This window comes from Sipha flava, unplaced genomic scaffold (genome assembly GCF_003268045.1).
Source record: "Sipha flava isolate LNK unplaced genomic scaffold, YSA_version1 130_pilon_pilon, whole genome shotgun sequence".
NCBI lineage: Eukaryota > Metazoa > Arthropoda > Insecta > Hemiptera > Aphididae > Sipha > Sipha flava.
In genome coordinates, this window is record NW_020271756.1 from 1,960,827 (window position 1) to 1,985,212 (window position 24,386).

The window sequence follows — 24,386 nt, forward strand, 5'->3', positions numbered from 1 at the left end:
ATTACATACATTTTTAAATCAAGATTATTTTCCAGAAAAACCAAGATCAGACTGTATATGACCATAATTAGACCAATGGTAACATGGATTTGAAATATGGTCAATTACTATACAATTAGAAAAAAAGCTGTTATTTATTGAAAAAAAAATACAGAGTTATATTATAATATATTATAATAGTTAATTAATTATTAAGATTTTTGGTCCAGTGTTTGATAGTGAGCTAAAAAGATGGCGCAGAAGAAAAAAGACTGAACTGAGAGAAATCACTGAAGTTCCGCAAGCCCCACATTAAGTATCTGACGCGGACCCGTACGGCAGCCGTTATCGAAACGTCTGTCTCCCACCAAGGTTTATAGATAGTATAAACCTTGGTCGCCCACCGTGCCTTTATCTCTCTCATCAACCACCAGACTGTGGCACACAGCGCTGCTGCGACACCACGTCCCTCCTATCAATCAATGGTCTGGAGACGCGAACGGTTGCGACGACATCCGCACGGCAACACTATCGAACCGGTCCGTTTCGGTCTGTTCTTTTCCAACCACGTACGAGGACACCTCGATATTATATACGCGTGCACTTGTTTTTGTTTCACTGTTTAACATTTTTTTTCAATTCTTGTGCATCATTTGATATTAATCTCGTCACCTTAATTTTTGTTTATTCTACGAATAAATACGAAACTTTGACTCTGAATATACTGGTGTTAATTTATTCAGCCCCGCTGATTTTCTTTACTATTATTATATCTTTTTTTATTATTGTGCGTCGTGCCGTATCATCCCGGTCCACGACAAATTGGCTCCCCGGCGGGGAATCGAATCCCGGTTTCCTGCGTGACAGGCGGGGATACTTACCATTATACTACCGAGGACGCTGTCAGACCTTCCATCCGCCGTCACGAGCTACCAGCATCAGCAGCAGCCATCGCCGCTGACCAACGTGACCGACGTCAACGTGATGATGACTCATGCCACGTCGGGCGCTCAACTGTCCGCGGCCACCGTCAACGGGTACGACCACATGATGAACGGCTACGGTTACTGCAACGCGTTCAACCCGTACTACGCGCAACACGGATTCGGCGGGTTCCTGACGTCATACACCGATATTCGGAATCCGACGCCGTCGTTGCCACTGCTGCACCAACATCAGCACCAGCACCGTCAGCAGCAACAGCACTACCACCACCACCACCACCATCAGAATGACGCGGTGAAGCAAGCCGCGGTCGTGGTGGCCGGCGGCATGCACAAACGGGAGAAACAGAAACGCCAGCGGACCGCTTATTCGAGCAAACTACTGATGCACTTAGAGGAGTCGTTCATGGCCAACCAGTACTTGAACAGAGCCAGGTGTATAGATCTAGCCCGCACGTTGAAGCTGACGGAAAAGCAGATCAAAATATAGTTCCAGAACAGACGTACGAAGGAGAAAAAGTCTAAAAGGGAATCAGGCCAAGTGGAGTCGACTAGCGGCGGAGTGATCGGTTCTACATGCATGCCATCGTTCGGTGGCACCGTGGCGGTAGTGATGCAGACGGTACCCCCCTCAGCCGCGGTGCTGGTGACGACCATGACCGTGGACTACGGCGGCGGTGTCCAAGATGATGTTGTACAGCCCAACCAGCTCGTATTCCACGTCGTCGCCGTCCGTCGTCCAACATCAGCTGGTCGAGCACCTGCGCCAGGGCCCGTCCACCACGTTACACCATTACTCGTCGTACGGCAGCACCGACGTCTACAACTGCACGTGTTAGCCGCCGTCGTACGATCAGACCGTCAACGGTCACCACCAACACCATCAGCAACAGTTGCCGCCGCCGCCGCAAAATTTATCGTGGACCGGGATGACACGGCACGATGCACAATAATAAAAAAAGATCTAATAACAGTAAAGAAAATCAGCGGAGCTGAATAAATTAACACCAGTACATTCAGAGTCGAAGTTTTCGTATTTATTCGTAGAATAAACAAAAATTAAGGTGACGAGATGAATGTCAAATGATGCACAAGAATTGAAAAAAAATGTTAAACAGTGAAACAAAAACAAGTGCACGCGTATATAATATCGAGGTGTCCTCGTACGTGGTTGGAAAAGAACGGACCGGTTCGATAGTGTTGTCATCGCGACCGTTCGCGTCCTTTGTCTCCATTGATGGATGGGAGGGATGGGGTGTCGCGGCGGTGCTGCATGCCGTGGTCTGGTGGTTGATGAGAGAGATAAAGGCACGGTTGGCGACAGACGTTTCGATAACGGCTGCCGCACGGATCAGCGTCATGTCAAAGACTCAAATGTGATAGTCATGCTATGGGGAAAACAGAAACCACTAGTATGAGAGCAGCAATCGAATGGCAACCGACGGGGAAAAGACCAAGAGGAAGGCCTAGAAACCGATGGATGAATGGAATAAGGAAGGACTTAGAAACACTTGAAGTGACGAATTGGGAAAATAGAGTTCAGGATCGTGATTATTGGAGAACGGTGACGGTGGCGACCAAAATTCTTATACTTGGTGGACTGAAAATTACGTAATAACCATTACGTACACGTACTTTTGACTACGTCGTGAGTGCGAAGGATTGTTAAGCTAACACGAGATAACGGATTTCTGGTGCCGTTCCGCAAGATCAGTGGACGCCAAAAGAGACTGCCACCACCACGTTTCAGGCGTGCCACTTCGCATGTCTTCGTTCGCACCATTGAACCAAGCATCGCCTATCATCCGGGAAATGATTGAAAAGTATCTCTTTGCAACGAATAAAAAAACGATATAGTTTGTTAAATATTCGCCGCCGAAAACACGCGGAGCCGAACGTCTATGAGTTTTATGTGGCTGTCGATCAAACGATATCATGCGATCGATATTACCGTCAGCACTGAGTTCCCCGTAATAATCATGTGGATATTGACACGTGAATACTCCTTTCTTCTGAACCAGTTCACCGCCGTTTTGACATTGTTTCTCATCCTACGCATCGCAATACGACCAATCCCTTTTATCGTGTTCTAAATCTAAGAAAATATATCATATTATTAGTACAGCACAATGTCACTTGACGGCTGATCATGTATATTGAGTGAAAATATTCTTTAAATTTCGAAAAAATGTAAAAATAATAGTTCAATAAATATCTGTACATAAGTACTTTTAGTAAAATACGGGATCGCGAACAGAACAATCCAAAGGTATATGAGAGGTAACCTCAACTCTCGCATTACCGCTGACCAGCCCCATGACCACGTAGAATAGGAGAGATGCGTATTTGTCGATTTGGCATGTTCTTTAATTCTATTATTCATGTGCCTGTAACCCAAGATTGATTGCTCTAGGGCAGGGATGGGCAACTCAAAGTTACTAGAGGGCCAATTTTTAGAAAATTAAAATCCAACGGGCCAAAGCATAAGAAAAAAAAATTCATTCAAAATATGAATATTAATTAGCATTTATATACACCGAAATATTATATTCAACACACATGACAGCACGACACGAATGACACGAAGAAACTGATATAGTTAAATAGTTCGGTACAAACATAGACCTTATACTAATAGATGGAGCATCACTGGTTGGCGGGGTTGGATGGTGCGGCCATAGTATACTCTATGAGTGCGGCACGACTATTCTCATATCAGTGTGGTCATTTCTGATGACATAAAATATGTTTATTCTCATATTTATATAGTATATTATTATTAAAACATTTAAAAATCAATTTACCTAATAAATAATCCTGTAAACTTAGTCCCCAAAAAAATAACCCTATAATAAAAATGATTGTGTTTCTACCTAATTATAAATGTATAATATAATGATATTAGTTGTACATGTATTCTCAACATACAATAATTTTTAAAACGCAACAAACGATCGCCGAACCTAAAATTCTATTGCGCATGTGCGTAGTAATTGACTAATATTAGAACAGCGCACTCACGTCTGACCGCTAGAACTATACCCATGCTCCGTCTATTAGTATAAGGTCTATGGTATGAGTACAGACAGCTATGTTTGAAAGCTATACGTATTATTATTATTATTATTATTATTATACATATTATGACATTTAGACATTTAACAATGTTTAATACCAGATAACAATTATTATATCTATAAGCTAGAGTATGGACGCTAAACTTTAAAATTGTATGATGTATTTGAAAATATAGCATGGGCCAAATAAAAAAGGCTCGCTGGCCGCCAGTTGCCCACCTCTGCTCTAGGGCAGCGTTTCTCAATCTGTGTCGTACGCGTACTCCTGGGGATACGTAAGAAGGTATGAGGGGGTACATGAAAAAAAAAGCGTTATGGCGGAAAAAAATTACAATTGGTGTATTTAAATTGGTTTGTAATTTGTGAAAATATTAATAATGTGGTGTATATCCGTAATCTGATATGAAGTTAGATAGATACTAATGTATACTAGTGTATCCTTCTTGGTTACGAAAAAATGAAAACGAAATAATAAAAAAATAGTTTTTATTTAAATTGTGAATGCAAAAATTGAATTGGTTGCAAAAAAATTTTTTTTAACTCTCGGCCCACGGAAGGAGGGGGATCTATCCCCCATATCCACCCCTGTAGATTCGCCACTGACAATGTATGTACACGTTTCGTCGTTCAGGTGACTCCGGTATTAAATCGTATTTAATACCAATAAATATTGTTGATGTAAAGGGCGGCAGAAATATATTACTCCGGGGTGACGTGGATTTTAGTCTTTATCCAGTTCCGAACGGAATTTGCTTAAGATTTATATAAACGCAACATGAGTATGCAATGTTGCAAGCTTTTCGTTTTTTTTTAATTGTTTTTTTTTTTTTTTATTGATCTTGTGGTGTTGATTTTGATGTGGTTGGTGTGAACCAATCACTACAAATGACTATCAGAAGGGTAATTGAAATAAAAGTACACGAAGGCGGTGTTATTTATGAAAATGTTAAATACGTATAATACGAAACAAAAAACTGGACGGAGTAATGTAATAATAAACAATTCGTTCGAAGGAACGAGTATATAAAATAGGTATATAAAAAGGAACAAAATGGCGTAGTAGCGGCGGTACATAAAAAATAAGACATCGGACTCGGTCGACGGATCGGTGACGAGAGCGAGTAAATCGCCGTAACCATCGAAGCTTGCACAACAGGTTTAATAATTTCAATATTGACAAGGAACATTTATAAAATAATTTAACAATAATAAAATACACACAACGGGGTGACAGTTGATAACGTGTAATAGTGGGGCTGCGCGCTGTATCCCCACCATCTATTTGATAAGAAGACCCGGGTAACCGAATCCAGGTTATAACCCTCACGTTTATAATTGGTTATTGAAGTGTTTTGGGTTACATTGGACAAAAAGGTAGTGGCGTTTTTTTCTCTAGAGGTGGTAAAACCATCTGGTTATAACCACCAGCCGGCGCTGGGTTCGAACCAACTACTCTGCGTTTATCAGCCGTTAATATAGTCGTATTCTACTGTTCGATCACGGTGACCGAATTTTTAGATTTTTGTGTACTAAATTCTTAGAATCGGTAGCATTATAAATTTATCAACGATAATTAAAACAAATAAATATGTATTAAGTGTTTATACACCACGATATTTTGGTAGGTACTACTCGAGAATAATATTAATAGCTACAGCAAAAAGAAACATTAGTCCACAAAGAGCCATGAATACAAAAGGTACGTTGATTAATTGTACTATAACAAATCCCTTAAGTTGTCAACAATTAAATTCGAATGCAGTACTTTCAAAAATGTTCGTATTTATTGTTAATAACACGCAGACCGAAACTTAATTGTGTATATGTTACTGGAAATGTTGACAATTTAGGAAATGACAATTCCTAATAGCGGAAAGAAATTATATCATTGCTTAGGAGTTCTCATAATGTCTGTAGTTTATTAGGTAATGTTATCTCGCATCGCTCTCTTACACGAAAGCATTGGTGATTATGCTGTTGAAGGTCATATGGGACCAACTTTCAATGTTACTAGTGGAGTGATAACTAACTCGCAACAGCAACATGCTAGAAACCCATAATCGTCAACCACCAACCATGAGCGTAACTTGGGAATTTATTAAGGGGGGGAGGCAAATATATTATTACATTTCTAACGAAAAGGATGTTCACGGCCAGGGTTGGACTAGCTCTATACATTCTTACATTATAGTTCGGCCTGGGCAAAATTATTTCGAACGGCCTCAATGGGACTATATAAGTAGGTATCTAATAAAATTATTGTTTAACTGAAAATGTATCTTCTTAACTCAAAAAACAATATACGAGTACACACAAGTAAATTTGAACATTTTCAGATTTAATGTTATACCTTAAATAAATCTAGTTTACGCGTAATATATCTTATCTATATTATTGATGTAATGATCTACCTATTAAGATAAATTTTACAACATAAAAAATGATTTTATTTAAATATGTTTATACATTTAATTTTAATTGAGTTAGAACATTGGTCGGCAACTAACGTCTCTTTTATACGGCCCGCAGTAAATTTCAAAACTATCAAATGTCATTGAATATCATATAAATTGTTTGTATCGTCTGGCCCTAGAACCATTTTTAATTTGTGTATGTGGCCCAAGAGCATAGGCACAAATAGTATTTGAGATGTGGGGGCGCTGAAAATCTGAAAGGTTTATATTGAACACTTTATTAATACTTTTATTACAAAAAAATTTTCTTCACTAGACACGAAATTAAATTATGTATAACAATTAGATTTCTATCCTTTGTTTTTAAAAATAAGCATATGCTTTAATTTCCAAGTTGTACTGATTGTATTTTTTTTTTTAATTCAATCTTACGAGTTCGTAACGATGTTCAATAACATATTTACTATTCTCGGCATTCGTATACTCCGCGTACGAGGGCATTCAAATGTAAAATAATAAGTTACAAGCTAAAACAAGCTGCGAATATATTCGTATATAGGTATATAGTTTTACAGAAACCTAGTTGAACATTATATATTTAGACGAAAACACATGTTTCATATCGACAAAGGATTTTTAACTGCATGCATCTAGTAGGGAGTTATTTCCCTGTCACTACCTGAGGGCACCATCATGTTCACCTATTTTGAAATCCGTCTCGGTGCACATTCGTGCGATATCGCTGTGTTGTTTGCCCCGCAGAGCTGTTTTACATTTTTTTTTTCATAGTAGGTTTATAATAAAGCGCACACCCGCATTGTATCCGTAAATCATTGGGGTGCCGAACTACCAAGGGTCTAAACTCGAAATTGGCCTGCGTCTCGAAATATTACATTGTATTAGAATATTAAACACATTCTTGTCAAACCGAACGAGGAGAAACAATAATGAAACGATTTATATCCGCAATCAATCTAATAATCATTTTTCTGACGTCACATGAACACAAAATCAACACAATATACAGTTTTGACGATTGCAAAATTATACTAACGTAAAATGGCCGGACGGAATCATATTAATAATGAATATTTAATTATCATTAAGTAGATATGTATAGTAGTAGTAGTTATAGTCATACTTACATTAACATTTAAAAAATGTATATTTGATAACGTAAAAAGATACTATCGAAATGAAATAGTTAATGCAAAATAACAGCAAAGCCATACACAAAATGTCAATATATATATACACATAAGTAGTATAGTAGTATAGTGTTAAAAGGTACAATTTTCTTATAATTTATAAGATTTAAATAAATTTATTAGAAAATTGTAAATAAAAATTAAAAACTACTTAATTTATTTTTAATAGTTGATTTTCTTTCGCAATGAGCTGTCATTTCGTATTATTTACTGATGTACTATTTTTATATAATGATTACAAATAAAATATATCAGTCAATATTGATTTACGTGGAAAACCAAGACCTTGTAATTAAATCCTTGCCTCTCATCTACGACGCTATATCAACGTAGGTATTAAAACTGTAGGTATATTTCAAAAAGAATCGAAAGAGTAATTGAAAAATATTAGTCAGCAGTTCTAGATTTGCATGCCATATTTTATTTTAAAAATTCAGGTATAAAAAAACATTATGATAATAGTATAGGTACTTTGTTTCGTTTTATATTTACATATTTCATCGTTATTTTCATCGATATTATATATTTAAATGCACCGAATTCAGAATGACTTTCATTGGTAGAATTATTGTTTTTTCACAAATGATCCATTTTAAATGAGAATTTAAACAAATAATTTCAAGTAACAATGAAACTATTATTTATGATATATTATCTCATTATTATTAAATTTTTAATAATAATTATTAAATACAATTATTATAAATATTTAAATAAACACTACATAAATAATTAACAGCTGAAGTTATGGGTTGATAACTGTTCCACTCATCAATGAATGTGTGGCACAAATAAAGATATACTTGATACCTAACGAGCCTATATTAACAATTATGTTAGAGCAGCGTTTCCCAAACTTTTTTCCGCCGGACCTATTAAAGATAATAAAAATTATCGCGGACCCCTTAATACAAAGTAAAATTAAAATCAATAATAAATAATAATACTTTATACGAATATATTTTAAATTTACCGACCTCCTCCAGTATACGTGCGGATCACAGTTTGGAAAACGCTGCGTTAGAGGAACCCAAAGTGACTCGCCAAAACTATGTTGTTATCAATAAATGATACATTTTATCACTTAATGTTGATTTTATCCACTCGCAGTGTTGTTAGACATTTGCAATCAAAAAGTCAGTCTGAGGTCTTCATATCATCGGTCGTTGGGTACCCAGTATATCTTAATTCGTGGTATGTGGCTACTCCATAGACATATAATAAAAATATATGCCTATGGGTGACTCAACATTATTATTATTACCAATGCGTTAACATCGTTTTTAACTATTACCTGTTTCTATGGTCACAATGTCGACCATTTCCGCATCCTTACATGAACAATGAAGATAAAATGTTGTTCGCTACGATTTTAGCTACTATGAAGGTAAAATGATAGGCTAAATTAAAGAAAATCAACTCGAGTAGATTAATAATGAATCTATATTAAGAATTGAATGAAAACAAACAAAACAAAAATTTTTAAAAATAATTATAACGAAATATGTCAACAGTTCGCAGTGCGGACGACACGACAGAAGACTACAACGGAAATGGCGGCAAGCCGGCGGCTCGACCGACCTGAATGTAGCTTCAGGTGTCGCGCCTTCACGTTGGTAACATGCTTGTTCATGGCGTGTTGACCGTCATCAGATTATAGATAGTGTGAAGATATGGTGTGTTGCCCCACTAACTCATGGTACCAACTATTACTTCATTATTTGTATTTTATGTATTGTATATATAAATTGTATTTTATATTCATGTTTAAAATTTTACTATTCGAACGATGACGGTTACGCCATCGATCCGTCGAACGAGTCTGACGTACAGTGGCGTATCTAGGGGGGGGGGGGGGAGGGGGTTATAATGAAAAAATGTTTAGTGTATGTATATTGTCTATTGATTATAATAAAAACACACAAAATTCAAAAAAAATTTAATGTTACATTAACCGAAAAAAAATTCTGGATACGCCACTGCTAACGTACATGTCTTCTTTAATGCTAATAGTTTCTTCTATTTTGTTCTCTTCTATTTCTATTTAACTGTTTTTTGTAATATATTTTTACTAAAATATTGTGTTCGCGATTTTATCGTTCTATCACCCTTCTGATAGTTGCATTGGTGATTGTGAAACAAGCAGCAACCACCAAAATAATATTGTTACAGCACAGTCAACATAATCCCATAGTAAACCGCGACAGAAAAGTTTCTTATTTATGTAATAGTTGATTTTACTCTCTGACTACCAGAGCTCCCAGCGAAAACATGGTATAACGACACCAAAATATTATATATATATAATAATGTATTTGATATGTGCATCTAAAATTTCTCCATAAAAAACAAAAATTTCTTGGGATTACGACATTATTTATTTTATTTTGTTTTTGTTTTATACCTTATACCAAGGATTCCCAACCTTTTTTACTTAACGATACACTTGATCATTTTAAAATTTTCCACAGCACACTTAAATAAATAATAATCAATATACATGTCGTTGTAACAATTTGTATTCAAATTATCAGGTTAAACTAAGGCACTATATATATTATAGTGCCTTAGTTAAACCAGGCTGAAACAGGTTTTCAACATTAGGAACTACAACCGATTTGCATCAAGTTGAATACTTACAGCTGCTGGTGTCTAGTAGCTAAAATTGGTAACACTAAATTGGGTGTAACCACTAGACATCGCTTTAATCATATTTATTCAAATTGATAAAACAGGTTTCCAACATTACAAACAACAACTATTAATAGTTTTCTAACGTTGAAAACCTGATTTCGGTGTTACCAATTCAAATATTGATATAAAAGTGTAATCACGTATTTGTATATTCTAAAACAATGGTTTAATAATTTATTAAATTTTTACATATTGATTTTAGTTATTAATGGTTATTTATAACAAGATCATTTAAATTAGTGTTGAAAAAACCAATATAGTTATGAATATTCTCGTTGAACTAAATGAAGAATTTTAATGACTTCATTAATTCTATTGTAGTTTTTCAGGCTTTTTATAAAATCTTAATTGCTAAAAGTTTAGTCTAGTTAATAGTGTACCAGTGGTTTATATACTCTATTCGACTTGAGAGTACATCAATTTGCTCATGCAAGAGTAATTGCTATCCGTTGTCCGATCCCATATTTAATTGATCGGCAATGTTCGTTTTCGGTCGATTCTTATTGCTGTTGTAGATCGATTTTACCACGGTTGAACGTTTGCAGTTTTTCCGAAAATAAAAAATTTCTCGGTCAAGAGAGTGAATATTATTCAACACTCAGTTATCAAAGTATCCTTAACACAAAGGTCTATAAAATAGAATTTGATCACACCAAGTTTGGGGGTTTTGCGTGTAGCCAAAGCTCTTGGTAATCTACATGAAGTTTGATAAAAATATAAAAAATACTGAATTCACTCATTTATAGAGATTGGGAAGTTTTAATTGATCAAGTTAATGATTCTCGATATTTTTTACTAATGTACGGCTGTATTTTGTTACATTTTTAATTTATTATCGTATGCCGATTAACAGTTCTGATGAGTTCAACGCAAAAGTTTCTAATCTAATTTGTAAGCTGCATACACAATTAAACTGATACTAAAAATGCCTAATAAAAAAAATAAATGCCACAATCATATATACTATATAAAACACTATTGACGTATGTAAAACGACAAACATCACCGCTGTATATATTTTTTCGCATTTGAATGTCATTTTCGACACAAGTATTGTTTAGGTAAAAATGAAGAATTGAATATCAATATGTAATTAATTTTATTTATTATTACTCATACATTATTAAAAATGTTTTCTTTATTTAAAAAAAAATCGAACCACCGCGTTTGCACTTATGTCTACGCGGACCCACTGGAAATAATACGTTCTGATAATTCAGCCGGTTCGGCCTGTACACGGTTTACACGTCTCGGTTGAAATTTAGATCGCTGCAGTTTACACGGCTGTAACGCGTACTGTGACCACGAACAGTGCGGTTGTGTTTAAAATAATACAATTATTTTGATTTCACTAAAATCACTCGCGGCTGATCCGTTATGTGCAGCATTACCCTTAAATTTACTATCGATACATTTTTAATATTGAAATGATGTATACGACAATTGTACTGTATCATTATATTACTCAAGTTCGACTGATAATAAATGTACAAATAAACAATATGTAATAATTACCGGAGGTAAATCGATATTACCACAACTATATAATATCATAATCGTTTATTTGTAGCTAATTATTTCTATTCCGGAATCTGAAAACTATTGTACTACAATTAATGTTGACGAACCGAAAAGATTTTTTTATTATACTCGTATCTCTATATCCAATTCATGAAAATAATTTCCGTTTATGAATTAACCCAATTACACTTTCATCACTGTTCAGCAGTTCATTCATGAGATAATCAATTTCATAATTATTGTAATTACTGAACATTTATGCGTATCAGATTATTGCCTTGTTTTTTATTTTTTCTTTCTTATACATATATCAAATAGCATTATACTTAGTTTTTTGATTTTGTATGATACTACAGGTATATTATGTGCACTAATCGTTTTATTTATGTTTTATTATTTTTATTATTTAAACCCATTTAAGTGGCTTAAACTATAAAATAAGTAATCACAATGAAAAACAATTGATAAGCTTCTGCGCAAATATTTTTCAACGGTCCATTTAAAAATTACCGACTGTAATGCGCAGAGGGGAAAAAACGATTGTCATTGAACAGTCGTTCCGGACGGCACACGTTGTTCCCTTCATCGATTCATGTCTACTATACATCGTATTATTATAATACAAATCTTTCGATCTTTTTTTTCCCCATTATCCATAGACCACCGTCTGGGGGGGCCGTTCATAATTTGTATAATAACTTCTTTATTCTTGTTCGTGGACAAGCACAACTCCCAAATTAGACCGTGTCGATGATACGCTCCCCGCTGTGCATTATTTCTTTCATCCCCGACTATATTATTTATACCTACAAGACAGGTGGGCCTATTACGTTTTAAATAGTGTGGTTGGTAATATTTGCGGTGAAGCATAACCGAGCAAAACGGATCACACAATGTATAATAGGTTGGTTAATAAGTATAATACTATTATTATTTAATATAGATTATTTGAATTATTATATCATATTTACAAATGTTAAAAATTAATAACTATGATATATTAATTCAATTATTTTTGTTTAAATTATAAATCATTAGGAATACCTATATTTAGAGATAAAAAATATAATTAACAATGAGAATTACTCAATAACAAGCTTAAAGTACCTATTAGTGTACCATATATATTCTAATAACATAGATAAAAAATATATTTAATTTTGTGTCATAAATTTGATAAAAAAATTAATAAATTTTTAACATAAAATAAAATTAATACTATAGAGTTTAAATAATAAATAAATAGTTTAAACTTATATAGTCAACTAAACGATATGTATGCGTGGATACGTTATAAATTAGGCTGTATGACATAAGGGCCGAAGGTACAAGAATGATATATTATTTGCGTCTAAATTAATATTTTATATATTTTATATAAGTATTTAAAATTGTCAATAATTAATAAAATATAACATACATAAAAATAAATATAATTTTAATAAACCTTTTGATTTTTTAAATCAACTTTTTTACATATTCTTAATGACTTATTTCACCATAAATCTTATAAGTATACTAAATTATATAATTGAATCATAAGCTTTGAATAAAAAATAAATAATACATCAACAAAATTGTTTTGGTTTGATGACATGTCTAGTTGAATAAATATCGAAAATATTTTATTAAAAATTAGGAGATAATATAGCCATACGATAAAAAAATAAATAAAAGGGGATACTATAATTTATTTAAAAAATACATAAAAAAATGTATTTTTTACTCTACAAGGATTAAAATCTTCAAGATTTGAGATAAAATTATTATTGATTATTTAAATTATTTATTCTGTAAGTATTAAAGCTTGAAAAATATAAAAAAAATCAGATATAATTAATATAGATATAGTTAATAATAATTATAATCATTATTAATTATAATTGATAAGATAATATGTCTTATATTATGTAGAACGGTATTATAATCTATCCATTTATACACATGTAGTTATTAATAGATATGTGTTATTAAATATTTATAATATACCTACATAATACGTATTGTATAGCTTGATTAATCACTAACATATATTAAAAGTATTGAAATAAATTTTTTGAAATTATTATAAATTAGAATTATATTAAAAATCAAATCTAAAAACATTTTGATAATAAAATAAGATAAACAAATGTTATGTTATTTTTGTAAAGTTTTACGATATGGTTGAAATAATATTTTTATTTATTATTTTTTTTTTTTTTTTTTTGATTCCGATATATTGCGGGTCATAATTATATTTATATTAATAGCGACCGTTCCTGATAACGAGAGTAAAAATCTCGTATGGAGAGGGGGTTAAGGGGTTGTGAAAAAACGACATGGGAGGGACCCGACAGCCGCCGGTTTCTAATTCAGTGTTCTTTCGGACGGTAACGCCTCTTCACGGACCATTGTGAATGCTGTACGACAGCGTGGTGAACCTTTTCTGTTAAGTTTTTTCGTTCTTATAGATTTTATTAATAAATAATTTACGTATACGCATATAAATATATATATTTATATTTATATGATATTAATATTTACATAAAAAACACTTTGATTTGTAAAATTAACATATATTTATTATATAAAAATATACACAACCACACATAAATATATATTTTATAAATATTTAAACTATCGGCAGTGTAAAATATTAAAATAGTTTTGTGTTGTTTTTTTTTTTTTTTTTTTTGAAAGGATGAATGAAAAGCTTACCGTGATATTAAGTGATTCAACGTAGTGCGTTAGTGAATATGTACGATTAAAAATAGTAGCCGAGACACGATTCAGGCATGAATATTCATTTTGCAGTGGTCTTTTGCGTCTTACAATTATTTGACGGCGTTACGCGAGCGTATGCCGGACACGCTTCGAGCTTGAAGTCGTAAGTTAATTTACAACATATATTATATTTAAATACATCTTATTTTTAATTTTTGATTAACTTTAGCATCTTATTTAAATATTAAATGTTCCCTAACGGTAATGCGATGTAGCAAAAGTGAAAATAAGAAAAAAATACCACTTAAAAGTCGAAATCTCTATGCGAGAGAAATAGTTTATTTATTTTGATGATTATTTTATAATACATCTTAACGCGGCAGTACGTACTTATAGTATATTTGTATAATAATTAAATGTTATGTTCGACCTAATATAGATTGCGTGGAGTCCGCAAACATTTTTTTTTAAAATAAGTATTAATTTTATTTTTATAAAATAATTCGTATGAAATAAAACGTTAATATAATAATGAACCGTATAATATCGAAATACAGCTGCTAATACCTTTACATGTTCTTATATTTTTCTGCGTTCTTATCATTTATCATTAGGCGATTAGAAACGTGTGTGGGCTATATATAATATTTGCAATGATATTTACAAAATTCAATAACCGTGCAATAGTTTATTACTTAGATATAATATCTTGGTGTTTCTAACCTAGAATTACATTTGTATAAAATATTTATTAATAATTAGTATACAATTTAGATTGAAATATATAGATAAAATTACTATTAAATATATTAACAAAATAGTATATTATATTTAACAAATATGTTTTTACCCTTTATTAAACATATTAAACAATATTATTTAATTTATGTATGCCCGAACGTAATGAATGTAACAATATCAATTGTTGAAATCTATGTAAAATTGTCAACTGTAAAATACTTTTAATTCGTGTACAAATTGCTAAGTACCTACTTACAAAAACCACTTAAATAATATTTTATTTTATTTGAACATTTTTATAAATCATTTTAAACAAGAGTATAAAATAGCTATATGTATTATTCTATTTATTATTATAATATCTATATAGGTTACTATATAATACTATAATACTACCTATATAACTATTCTCAATTTTAAATGAAAACCAAAAATGCTAAAATTGGAGAAAGGCAAAACCAAGATTTTTTGGTTTCATTACGAAAATATAATATAATATTTTAGTATTGCAGTTTTAATTCGAATAGGTTTTAACGCTTTTCATATTTAGGAAGTCATTTAAAAATTCTTTCAAATTCCTGTAATATTTATGTACCATATTCAATAATTATTGTATTGATACTTTCTTACAAATTTTTTGAGTTTTATCTAAACGTTTAAAATGTTTTTATTAATCAAACATCCGAACATACGTTTTAAACAATATATTTCGTTAAAAAATGAATTATTTAAAACTTAGTAGCAGTATATTGAATTACTTAAATTATTTAAATGTCAAATTTTAAGTATTAAATTAAAATTGATTAACATCTAGTATAAAATATTTCAAAATTTAATTTTTTATTTGACCTGTTGAATTTCATATAATTAGAATTAAAATTATATTTATTAAATTTGAAATTACGCCTAATATTACATATTATACAACTTAATACCGTGCTAATATTTGACGATTGGATAACAAAGATTTATATCATACATAGAAGTACTTTGATATTATAAATTTATTTTAAGAAAAAAAGGTTTTAAAATTTTTTTTAATTTTAGTTGATTTTTATTATTATAATTTTTATATTACTTAAACGATTCAAGTAAACATTTTAATACCGTAGTGTTTTTTAAATTGTTTTTTTTAAGTCATATTAACACCTGGAAATTCAATAAGATAAAACCATAAAACGGTTTGATTCTCATTTTTGTTAGGCCGAGAGAACAAGGTCTAATCAAAACATCATCAATCAACCTAATACAGGGAATCCCAAATGGACATTAAATTATTAAATTCACGCGTGTAATTATATGACAGAAGACATGAAATTATAAATCGGAATGAGCGGCGTATACATAAAAAACATAGGGACCGCGGTCTTTTCAAATATCTAGTACAAATGTATTTAGGTATATTATATATGTACATACCTTATTGTAAAAGCAGACTCATAAAAAACCTTTTCTTGTATGTGAAGTAAATTATTATTATTATAAATGTGTTAATTTTTCTTCCGCATTGATCCACAAAAGCGCCATAAACATTTGTCCGTAACATGACTGAAGACTGTATACCTATTACGTGTAATAATTGTCGGCATGCACAATGGGAAAAATAGGGTAGGTACGTGTACATTGTTGTTGTTATACATGTTGTATACCTAAAATATCCACACACACACACGCATATATATTTGTATATTACACGTAGTTTATATATTTTACTATTGTCGTACCGGCTTCCAAAAATAAGGGGACATCGTAAAAAAAAAAAAAATTAAATAATATCTGTCCGGTCGATCTGCATTGTTGAGTTCTTTTATGCACTCCATTCATGGATTTTGGCGCAAACTCTTTTTCCGCAAAGAAGTTATATTATTGAATTACCGTAAACCGATACGTCTAATCCTCTTTCTCGGCTGTATACCTGTACGCCGCGCTCCCACCACCAGTTTCGGAATTTCTGCTTCCTTTTTATTTCTTCTCAGCAATCATTTGAACCGGATTTCTATCGTCGCAAAACGATCATTTAGAAACCCGATCCGTGTATTTTTATTGCGCTTACGGAAAAAAAAAAAATAAATAGCTTTAAGGCCGCAGACATACAATTAACTCCATTCAACTGTCTACGGGAGCTTCTGTGTTTGGCCAAATCGCATCAGCGTAGCTCTACCAAATGGAAGCTTTTAAGTCCGTTGCGTGTGCATGTTTGATTTGCATTCGAAACAATGCAGTGAAATATTCTATAGTGCACTATTTAATTAGTATTTTAATTGCCGGTCAATAATAATACGTATGCGTGTTGATATTGTTGTGTCATAAGGATATTATATATTATAATGTGTATGTGTGTGCAAGTTCCATTAACGAAACATATGCCCCTAAGTCATCTAAAGACCACACATACCGCGTTGCTATTCAAAACATATATATATATATATATATATTTATAATATTGAAATGATATATAAATATACATGTACAAACAATAAACAAAACTATACTACTGTATGACGAAACGTAATGTTAATATTTTTAATTATGTCGCATCCTTACCGGGTGCCTTAAGTTTTGACTTGAGTTTGCAAATAATGAACATTAATAATACACGGTATATAGCTTAACATTTTGAACATATATAATTAAAAATACCGTTCAAGTTTAAATCAAATTTGTAGGGATCGTTTTCTTATCTGCTATAAAGATCCATATTAGTTTTGAAATCAAAAAATTGTATTTTATTCTTCAGTAAATTAAAATTATTTAAATATTTAAAATAAAATAAAACATTTCTCTCCAAGTAGAACATATACGAGTATGTTGATGTTGAAATTAACAAATGTAATGCTAATAATTTATAGTTAAACAACATAAAAAAAATGAAAAACATTTTTATTTAGGGTTTTAGATAACATTTTCTATTCAGTTTTGTAATTTAATTTGGTGACTGGAAAAAATATTTTCTAATAGCGAATGTATATTACATAAGCAATGAATATTTATGATACTCTGATATCCTCTTATTTTCATATATCGAATAACAATTAAATAATTTGGTGCACGTTGTTTTTCTTTTTCGTCAGTTCACATTGATCTACATTATTAAATCGGGTGAAACAATATGAAACATTTTTAATGTATTAACATTGGCAATTTCAAAAATATGTATTTGATTATTAGTTAAATTTTTCAAAGGCATCGTGTTTAGAATGTACATGTATCTGTATACTTGTAAATGTATCTCATCGTATATTTATATGCACTGCTTTCAGTGTATTTTACATATTTATCCTGAGTGAAAAATATTATTTCATAAGTTGAACAAATAAAGGCGTAAATATCATTTCCTATGGCAAGGAAAATAAATAAAAACTAATGAACTCTGAGAAAATATTTACTTATTAATAAAAAACGAATGAGATGAGATAGTATGTATATTATGGAAAATGTTTAGGCATACGCTAAAGGGCAATAAGAAATGAAGACCTATAATAATATTTATGATGGCTAGTAAGTTTCGAAACGAGTTATATATCGAATATTAATATTTTATTTGATAACATTCATTTGAATTCAATAAGTACTGGGTAACGTAACTGCAAAACTGTAAAACTGATAAAAAAAAGATGTTATCTTAGTATTTTTTTTAGTTATGGAAAAAAATATGAAGCATCAGGTTTTTATAGTATATCATAATTTACGGAAATATTCGGTGAATTTAAAAAAGTTAGAGATTTTAAATTGTTGCGAGTATAGTCAGTAATTAATTCCGTTTTTCATTTCCATTTTACTATAATATAACAATTTAAAATACATGAAAAATATTTACCATTAAGTTATAAAAATCAAGTAAATGTGTGAAAATTTACTAACAATATATCAATTACATAAATTAATTGTATAACATATCGTTACGTCCACGTAAACAACACGTATCGTCATTTTAAACATTTTTTCAGGAGAATGAAAAAAACATTTTAATTTTGACTTTACCATTTAAATATTATTGATTTTGGTAGATGAAGTTAATACAATGCCTTTTATGGCTACCCGACAGAAAAAAAAACCGATTTATAAATTACAATTACAAAGAGATTCTAAATATTATGAAATCAAAACATGATTTTTGATAAAATTGGTGATATGTGTTGTTTACGTGGACGTAACGATATAAGGTTGTAGCGAAAATTTCCTTAAATTAAGAATCCATGTATTTCACGTTATCATTACAATGAGTATTATTAGTTTTATTATACTCAGTACTGCAATAATATAGTTTAACAAAAAGTATCAGGAGCCCATTTGAGTATCGGATGATTTTCGTTGGGGTGAGTTTTATAACAATAATAATAAATATCTAATAACTAAACAAAAAAATAGTTAGTACATGTATGCCGTTACAAATGTACATTGCTGCATAAACGCATTATATTTTTAAGGGAATCCTTTTTACACGTTCATCCGTACTTGAATAAAAAAAATAAAAAATAAAAAATTGTTCAAGTGTGAAATGTGATGAAAACTACTATTATAACGACAAACCGCTTGCACTCGGGTGCGAGTGTGCGCGGTGAGACTTTTATAATTACGTTGATTACGCGTTACCCGTGTTCCGGTGCGCGGCGACGTCCGCGAAGTTAAAAACCGCGTCAACTTTTTGAGAGACTTCGTGTCGACCGAGGCATATCATCATTTTCTATTTCCCTCCTCCCCCCATTTTTTTCTTCTGTTCCACCCATTTCACGGCTGAATAATTACGCTGAAAATCGTATTATTGTACACGTACATTATATACATAAAGAAAGAATAACGAACCATCTCACTAATCGACTTCAACCATGCGTATATTATTACTATTATTATTATTATTATTATTATTATTATGCCCGTATACGAGTGCGTACGAGCGGCACAACTGTTCGGCAGTCAGATCTCATTAGTAACGTTACGGACACCGTTTTTAAAAGTCGATCAGATTACAAAGACAGTGTTTTTTTTTTTAGATTTTTTTTTTTTTATTTTATTCGTTTTTCGTTCGCTCGCGCCCGGACACGGGGTACCGCTGCTGGCTGCTGCATCATCGCGACCACACGTGCCGCGTGTACCAGTGGTCGCGGACGATCCTCGTCCGTACACGTATACCGCAGCACTCGTAGCGTATTTTATGCGCGATACTTACCTTCGACCACTACTTCTGTACGCCCATCCGCACTATGCGGTACGTTGCAGTATTATGTTCCTCGAGCCTCGAGATCGGTGCACTGTTCATCGCCCGTACTGCTGTGGCGTTTTTTTCATGGTGCGCCGTGGCGAATATCCGTTCATATTCTCTTTATTCACCATTCCATAACATAACCGTGACTCGTATTTATTTCGCCAACTAAGTATTGGGTAGGATTTTTTCGGAAGAAAATACCGTATAAATAACAGTTTTAATCCGTTTTAAAGCTATCAAGTTTCACTTGTCATCTATTATGTTTGTTTATATCGACGATTTTATTTTTCTATCAGTTATGATGGAAAGTGATTGTCACCTTTTTTTTTTTTTTAAAAAACAACCAGCAACCTTGTTGATCTTATGTTACATTCATGCATTTCAATCCGGTAGCTTTAATATGTAATAGTAGTATGTAGTTTTGTTTAGCTACTACTGGGATCAGGAAATATGTGAATGAAAAGTGTATGTGAATTTGGCCATATAAAGTTTCGGTTTTACATTCAGGATATGCACGGTGTATAATCCACCTGCATAAACTTTGCACATTTCTTGACTGCATCTATAATAATATAAGTCTGCGACAAAATAATTCATTGACATTCGATTTTTTGACATATATTAGGAAAATTTCATTTGATATGACCATCTTTAGAAATTAATCTTTCACCCATTTCGAAATTGTTATGAACGGTAATGGAAAATCCGTACATTAATATCCAAATCAGTTTTAAATTCTATCGACACTTTTCATTATTACGATAAAATCGATGAAAAAGTTGAAATTCAAATAGGTATTTTTTGCTATTGTTCATTTTAAGTAGTAATAAGCTGGTCGGAAAAATGGTTTTAATTTTGATAATTTTAAAATTAAGTTCTTTTCAAAAAATAATCGTTTAGGATTTTGAAATGTATAGCAACATAATAATATTATATTTAAAGATATAATATGAAACGTTTTGTATTACATATTTTATATCATATTTTTATTAAATTATGTATGCATTTATGTACACGTTTTGTTTGTGTACACCGTCCGTATGACGTGTTCATAAATTATCGATTTTTAATTATTTTTTTTCACCGCAATAGATCTCGCATGGAATAGGGCGATAGAGAACCTGTGTAGTCTCCTAAAGAAGCGTTAGCGTCGACCGCTAGTGATTTAAACATTTTTCTCCGAATATTCTCCGCAGTGGATCCGGCCATCAGGTATCGTCATCTCACACGCATATACACACATACTACGTATAATATTACGTTATTATTGTGTGTACATCTTCGTCGCGGCCAGTTTTCAGAAAGCGTTATTTATCGTTCGCGCGCCGGCGAAAATGATTAGTAATATAATACAAAAGGAGCACGTCCGCTCGCCGATCATTATTACTCGATGTCTCTACTTCTGTCTCTCTTTCTCTCACTCTCTCTCTCTCTCTCTCTATTTCACGTTATTCTAATAGCTCGACGGGTATTAATCCTTACACACACACACACACACACACACACACACACACACACACACACACCTTTTACTCGTATTACAGACGTAAATGTGCGTATATAGGTACCCATACTTTAGCTGATTTATACTTCGGTCCGACTTCTTTGTAAACGCGCGCGTATCATACAGCGTACATTATATCTATGTACGGCGGTCGTCTCGTCATTTCGCGTCCTCCTCGTACGATATTATATTGTTATTACCCGATGCACCGGGCGCATAATAATATCGTGTGTCCGACGGTTCGCCACCACCAACACGATATATGCGAGTATAACATTGTAATCCCGTTAACGCACGCGCGATCCTGTCCTATCTCGTAATAAATGTACAAATGTGCACGTGCATGTTGCATATAATAATGTTGTGTGCACTGGACACCGTCCGAGGCTTATACGTCGTCGGTGTACCGTTTAAAAACCGTAAAAACGTTTATTACATACGACTGCATCGCGATGCCTAGTGTGTTAACAAATCGACGATTCTTATGCACGTTATTATTATGAATATTACTATAGTTTGTCGTAAAAGGATTTTTGTTACGAACCCACACGTTTTTATTGATTTCGATCGTATACCGTAAATGTATATAACGTAAAAATACTCGTAGTCTTCTCCGTATAGTATATTGCAATGACATATGTAATAGATAAGTGAATATTTACATGTTTTTAGTGTAATGCGCTATTTTTTTATCTTTTAATAATTGTTGATGGTTAAAAATATGTGCGTTTCAATTGTATTATAATAAGTATACGCTTGTCCGATAATTTGCGGTTAAAAAGTATACGCAATAAATATTACACAGGGATAAAAATAATAAAAAATTCATCTCGAAGCAAGTCATTATATATGATTGTATAGAGCGAGGTATCCCTTGGTAGGTAATAAAATCAATTTCGCACGATAAAAAAACGTATCCCGATGGTTTCCCACATACATCAGTTGGTATATTAGTTCTAGTGTTACTTGTGTAGGCAAAAGGTGCACCGCAATCGGCAGATGTATGATAGAATATACAAAATAATATAGGTAATAACGTTTTTTTTTTATCTCGAAAAGTTATTGCACGTATACAATAATTACACCGTGCGATTTTTCAGTTTTACTTATTTCTGTTCATAAATAAAGAAAAAAACACATTTCTCGAAAGTCTTACGTATGCGATTTTGACGTTTAAACTATATTATTTGATTTTATAACACGTTATTTAGTTAAAAGTTAAAAATGAATTTATTTTATTGTGAGCTTAATCAAATATTTAATTGTGATTTATAGAGTAGATATATTATCAGTTACTATACACTTATTATATATACCTAGATACCTATATATAATTGTACTTATTTTATAAGGAATATTTATTTAAAAAAGTTATGATCTTGAATAATTTTATGATCAGTAACATCTAATAATTTTTAAATTAAAATGAATCCGGCTTAAAATGCTATATAGAAGGTTTTATTTCAAAAGACTATGATATATTGACCGTGGCAATCGTAGTGCAGCATGTTCAATTCATTTTTAATATATGTATGAATATTAATTACCCAGGAAACTTTTTAAACGTTTTAATAGACAATATATCTGTATTTAAAATTGGAATTATCAAAAAAATACTGAAGAAATCGCCTGTTTACCCGGGTGAATGTCGCGTATATAAGTATTATATTGCGGTCTGACTGTGTGATGGACGAACGATACGCCCCTTTTTGAAAAATAGCATGTAATTTATTGTTCAATAAACCGGACGAAGTGTTTCGACATTTTTAAAATAGACGATGATGTGGAAATGAAAATACTATAATGGAAATAAAAAATAAAATAAAAATATAAAAAAAGGAAGAAAAATCAATTAAATTTTAATCACAGACGTTGGGAGGAGTTGTATGTGTGTATCACTTTGCGGCCAGCCCCGAAAATTATTGGACACCGGATTATAGATCTCAACACGTTGTAATCATAATAATACTGGTTTTTTTCTTCATCTTGTGTGAGATCCTTCTACACGAATTACTGTACAAAAGAGAATGGAATGGAATGATATATATTTTTTTTCCTTCTCCGAGGTCTTCGACGAAAGGAATTCGAGTCTTCGGTAGCTAAAGTATGCGCCGACAAAACAAAACAAAAAAAAAAAAAAATGAAAATAATAATAACAATTTTTTCGAAAAAAAATCGGTTCCGCTACGTAAGGTATCTTGTACGGTTTACGTGCGTGAAACTTATTCTCAGGACCGCTCTTTTGACCTCGTAAACGTGTCACCACGTGGAATATTGACCGCAAACCTATTGTTTCGAATTTAAAGAGAAAAGCAGGGATTTAAATTGTTGCCTAGGTGATTCTTATTGTTTTCGTCAGTTACTGAGCCGCTACGAGTGTGGTGCGTATATATTC

General features: G+C 32.1%; 1 protein-coding gene and 1 pseudogene across 1 annotated transcript in view; both read left to right on the plus strand.

Annotated features, from left to right (window-relative positions):
* The first annotated feature begins 216 nt into the window (after positions 1-216).
* On the plus strand, positions 217-1,876 carry LOC112694472 (annotated as a pseudogene).
* A 12,569-nt stretch (positions 1,877-14,445) lies between these two features.
* The window catches only part of LOC112694557 (protein Wnt-5b-like), a 61,512-nt gene continuing 51,571 nt past the window's right edge, over positions 14,446-24,386 (plus strand). Inside the window, exon 1 of the mRNA XM_025570062.1 lies at positions 14,446-14,706. Within this exon, the coding sequence (XP_025425847.1) occupies positions 14,615-14,706 (92 nt within the window). The 5' untranslated portion in view covers positions 14,446-14,614. The remainder of the gene's footprint in view (positions 14,707-24,386) is intronic.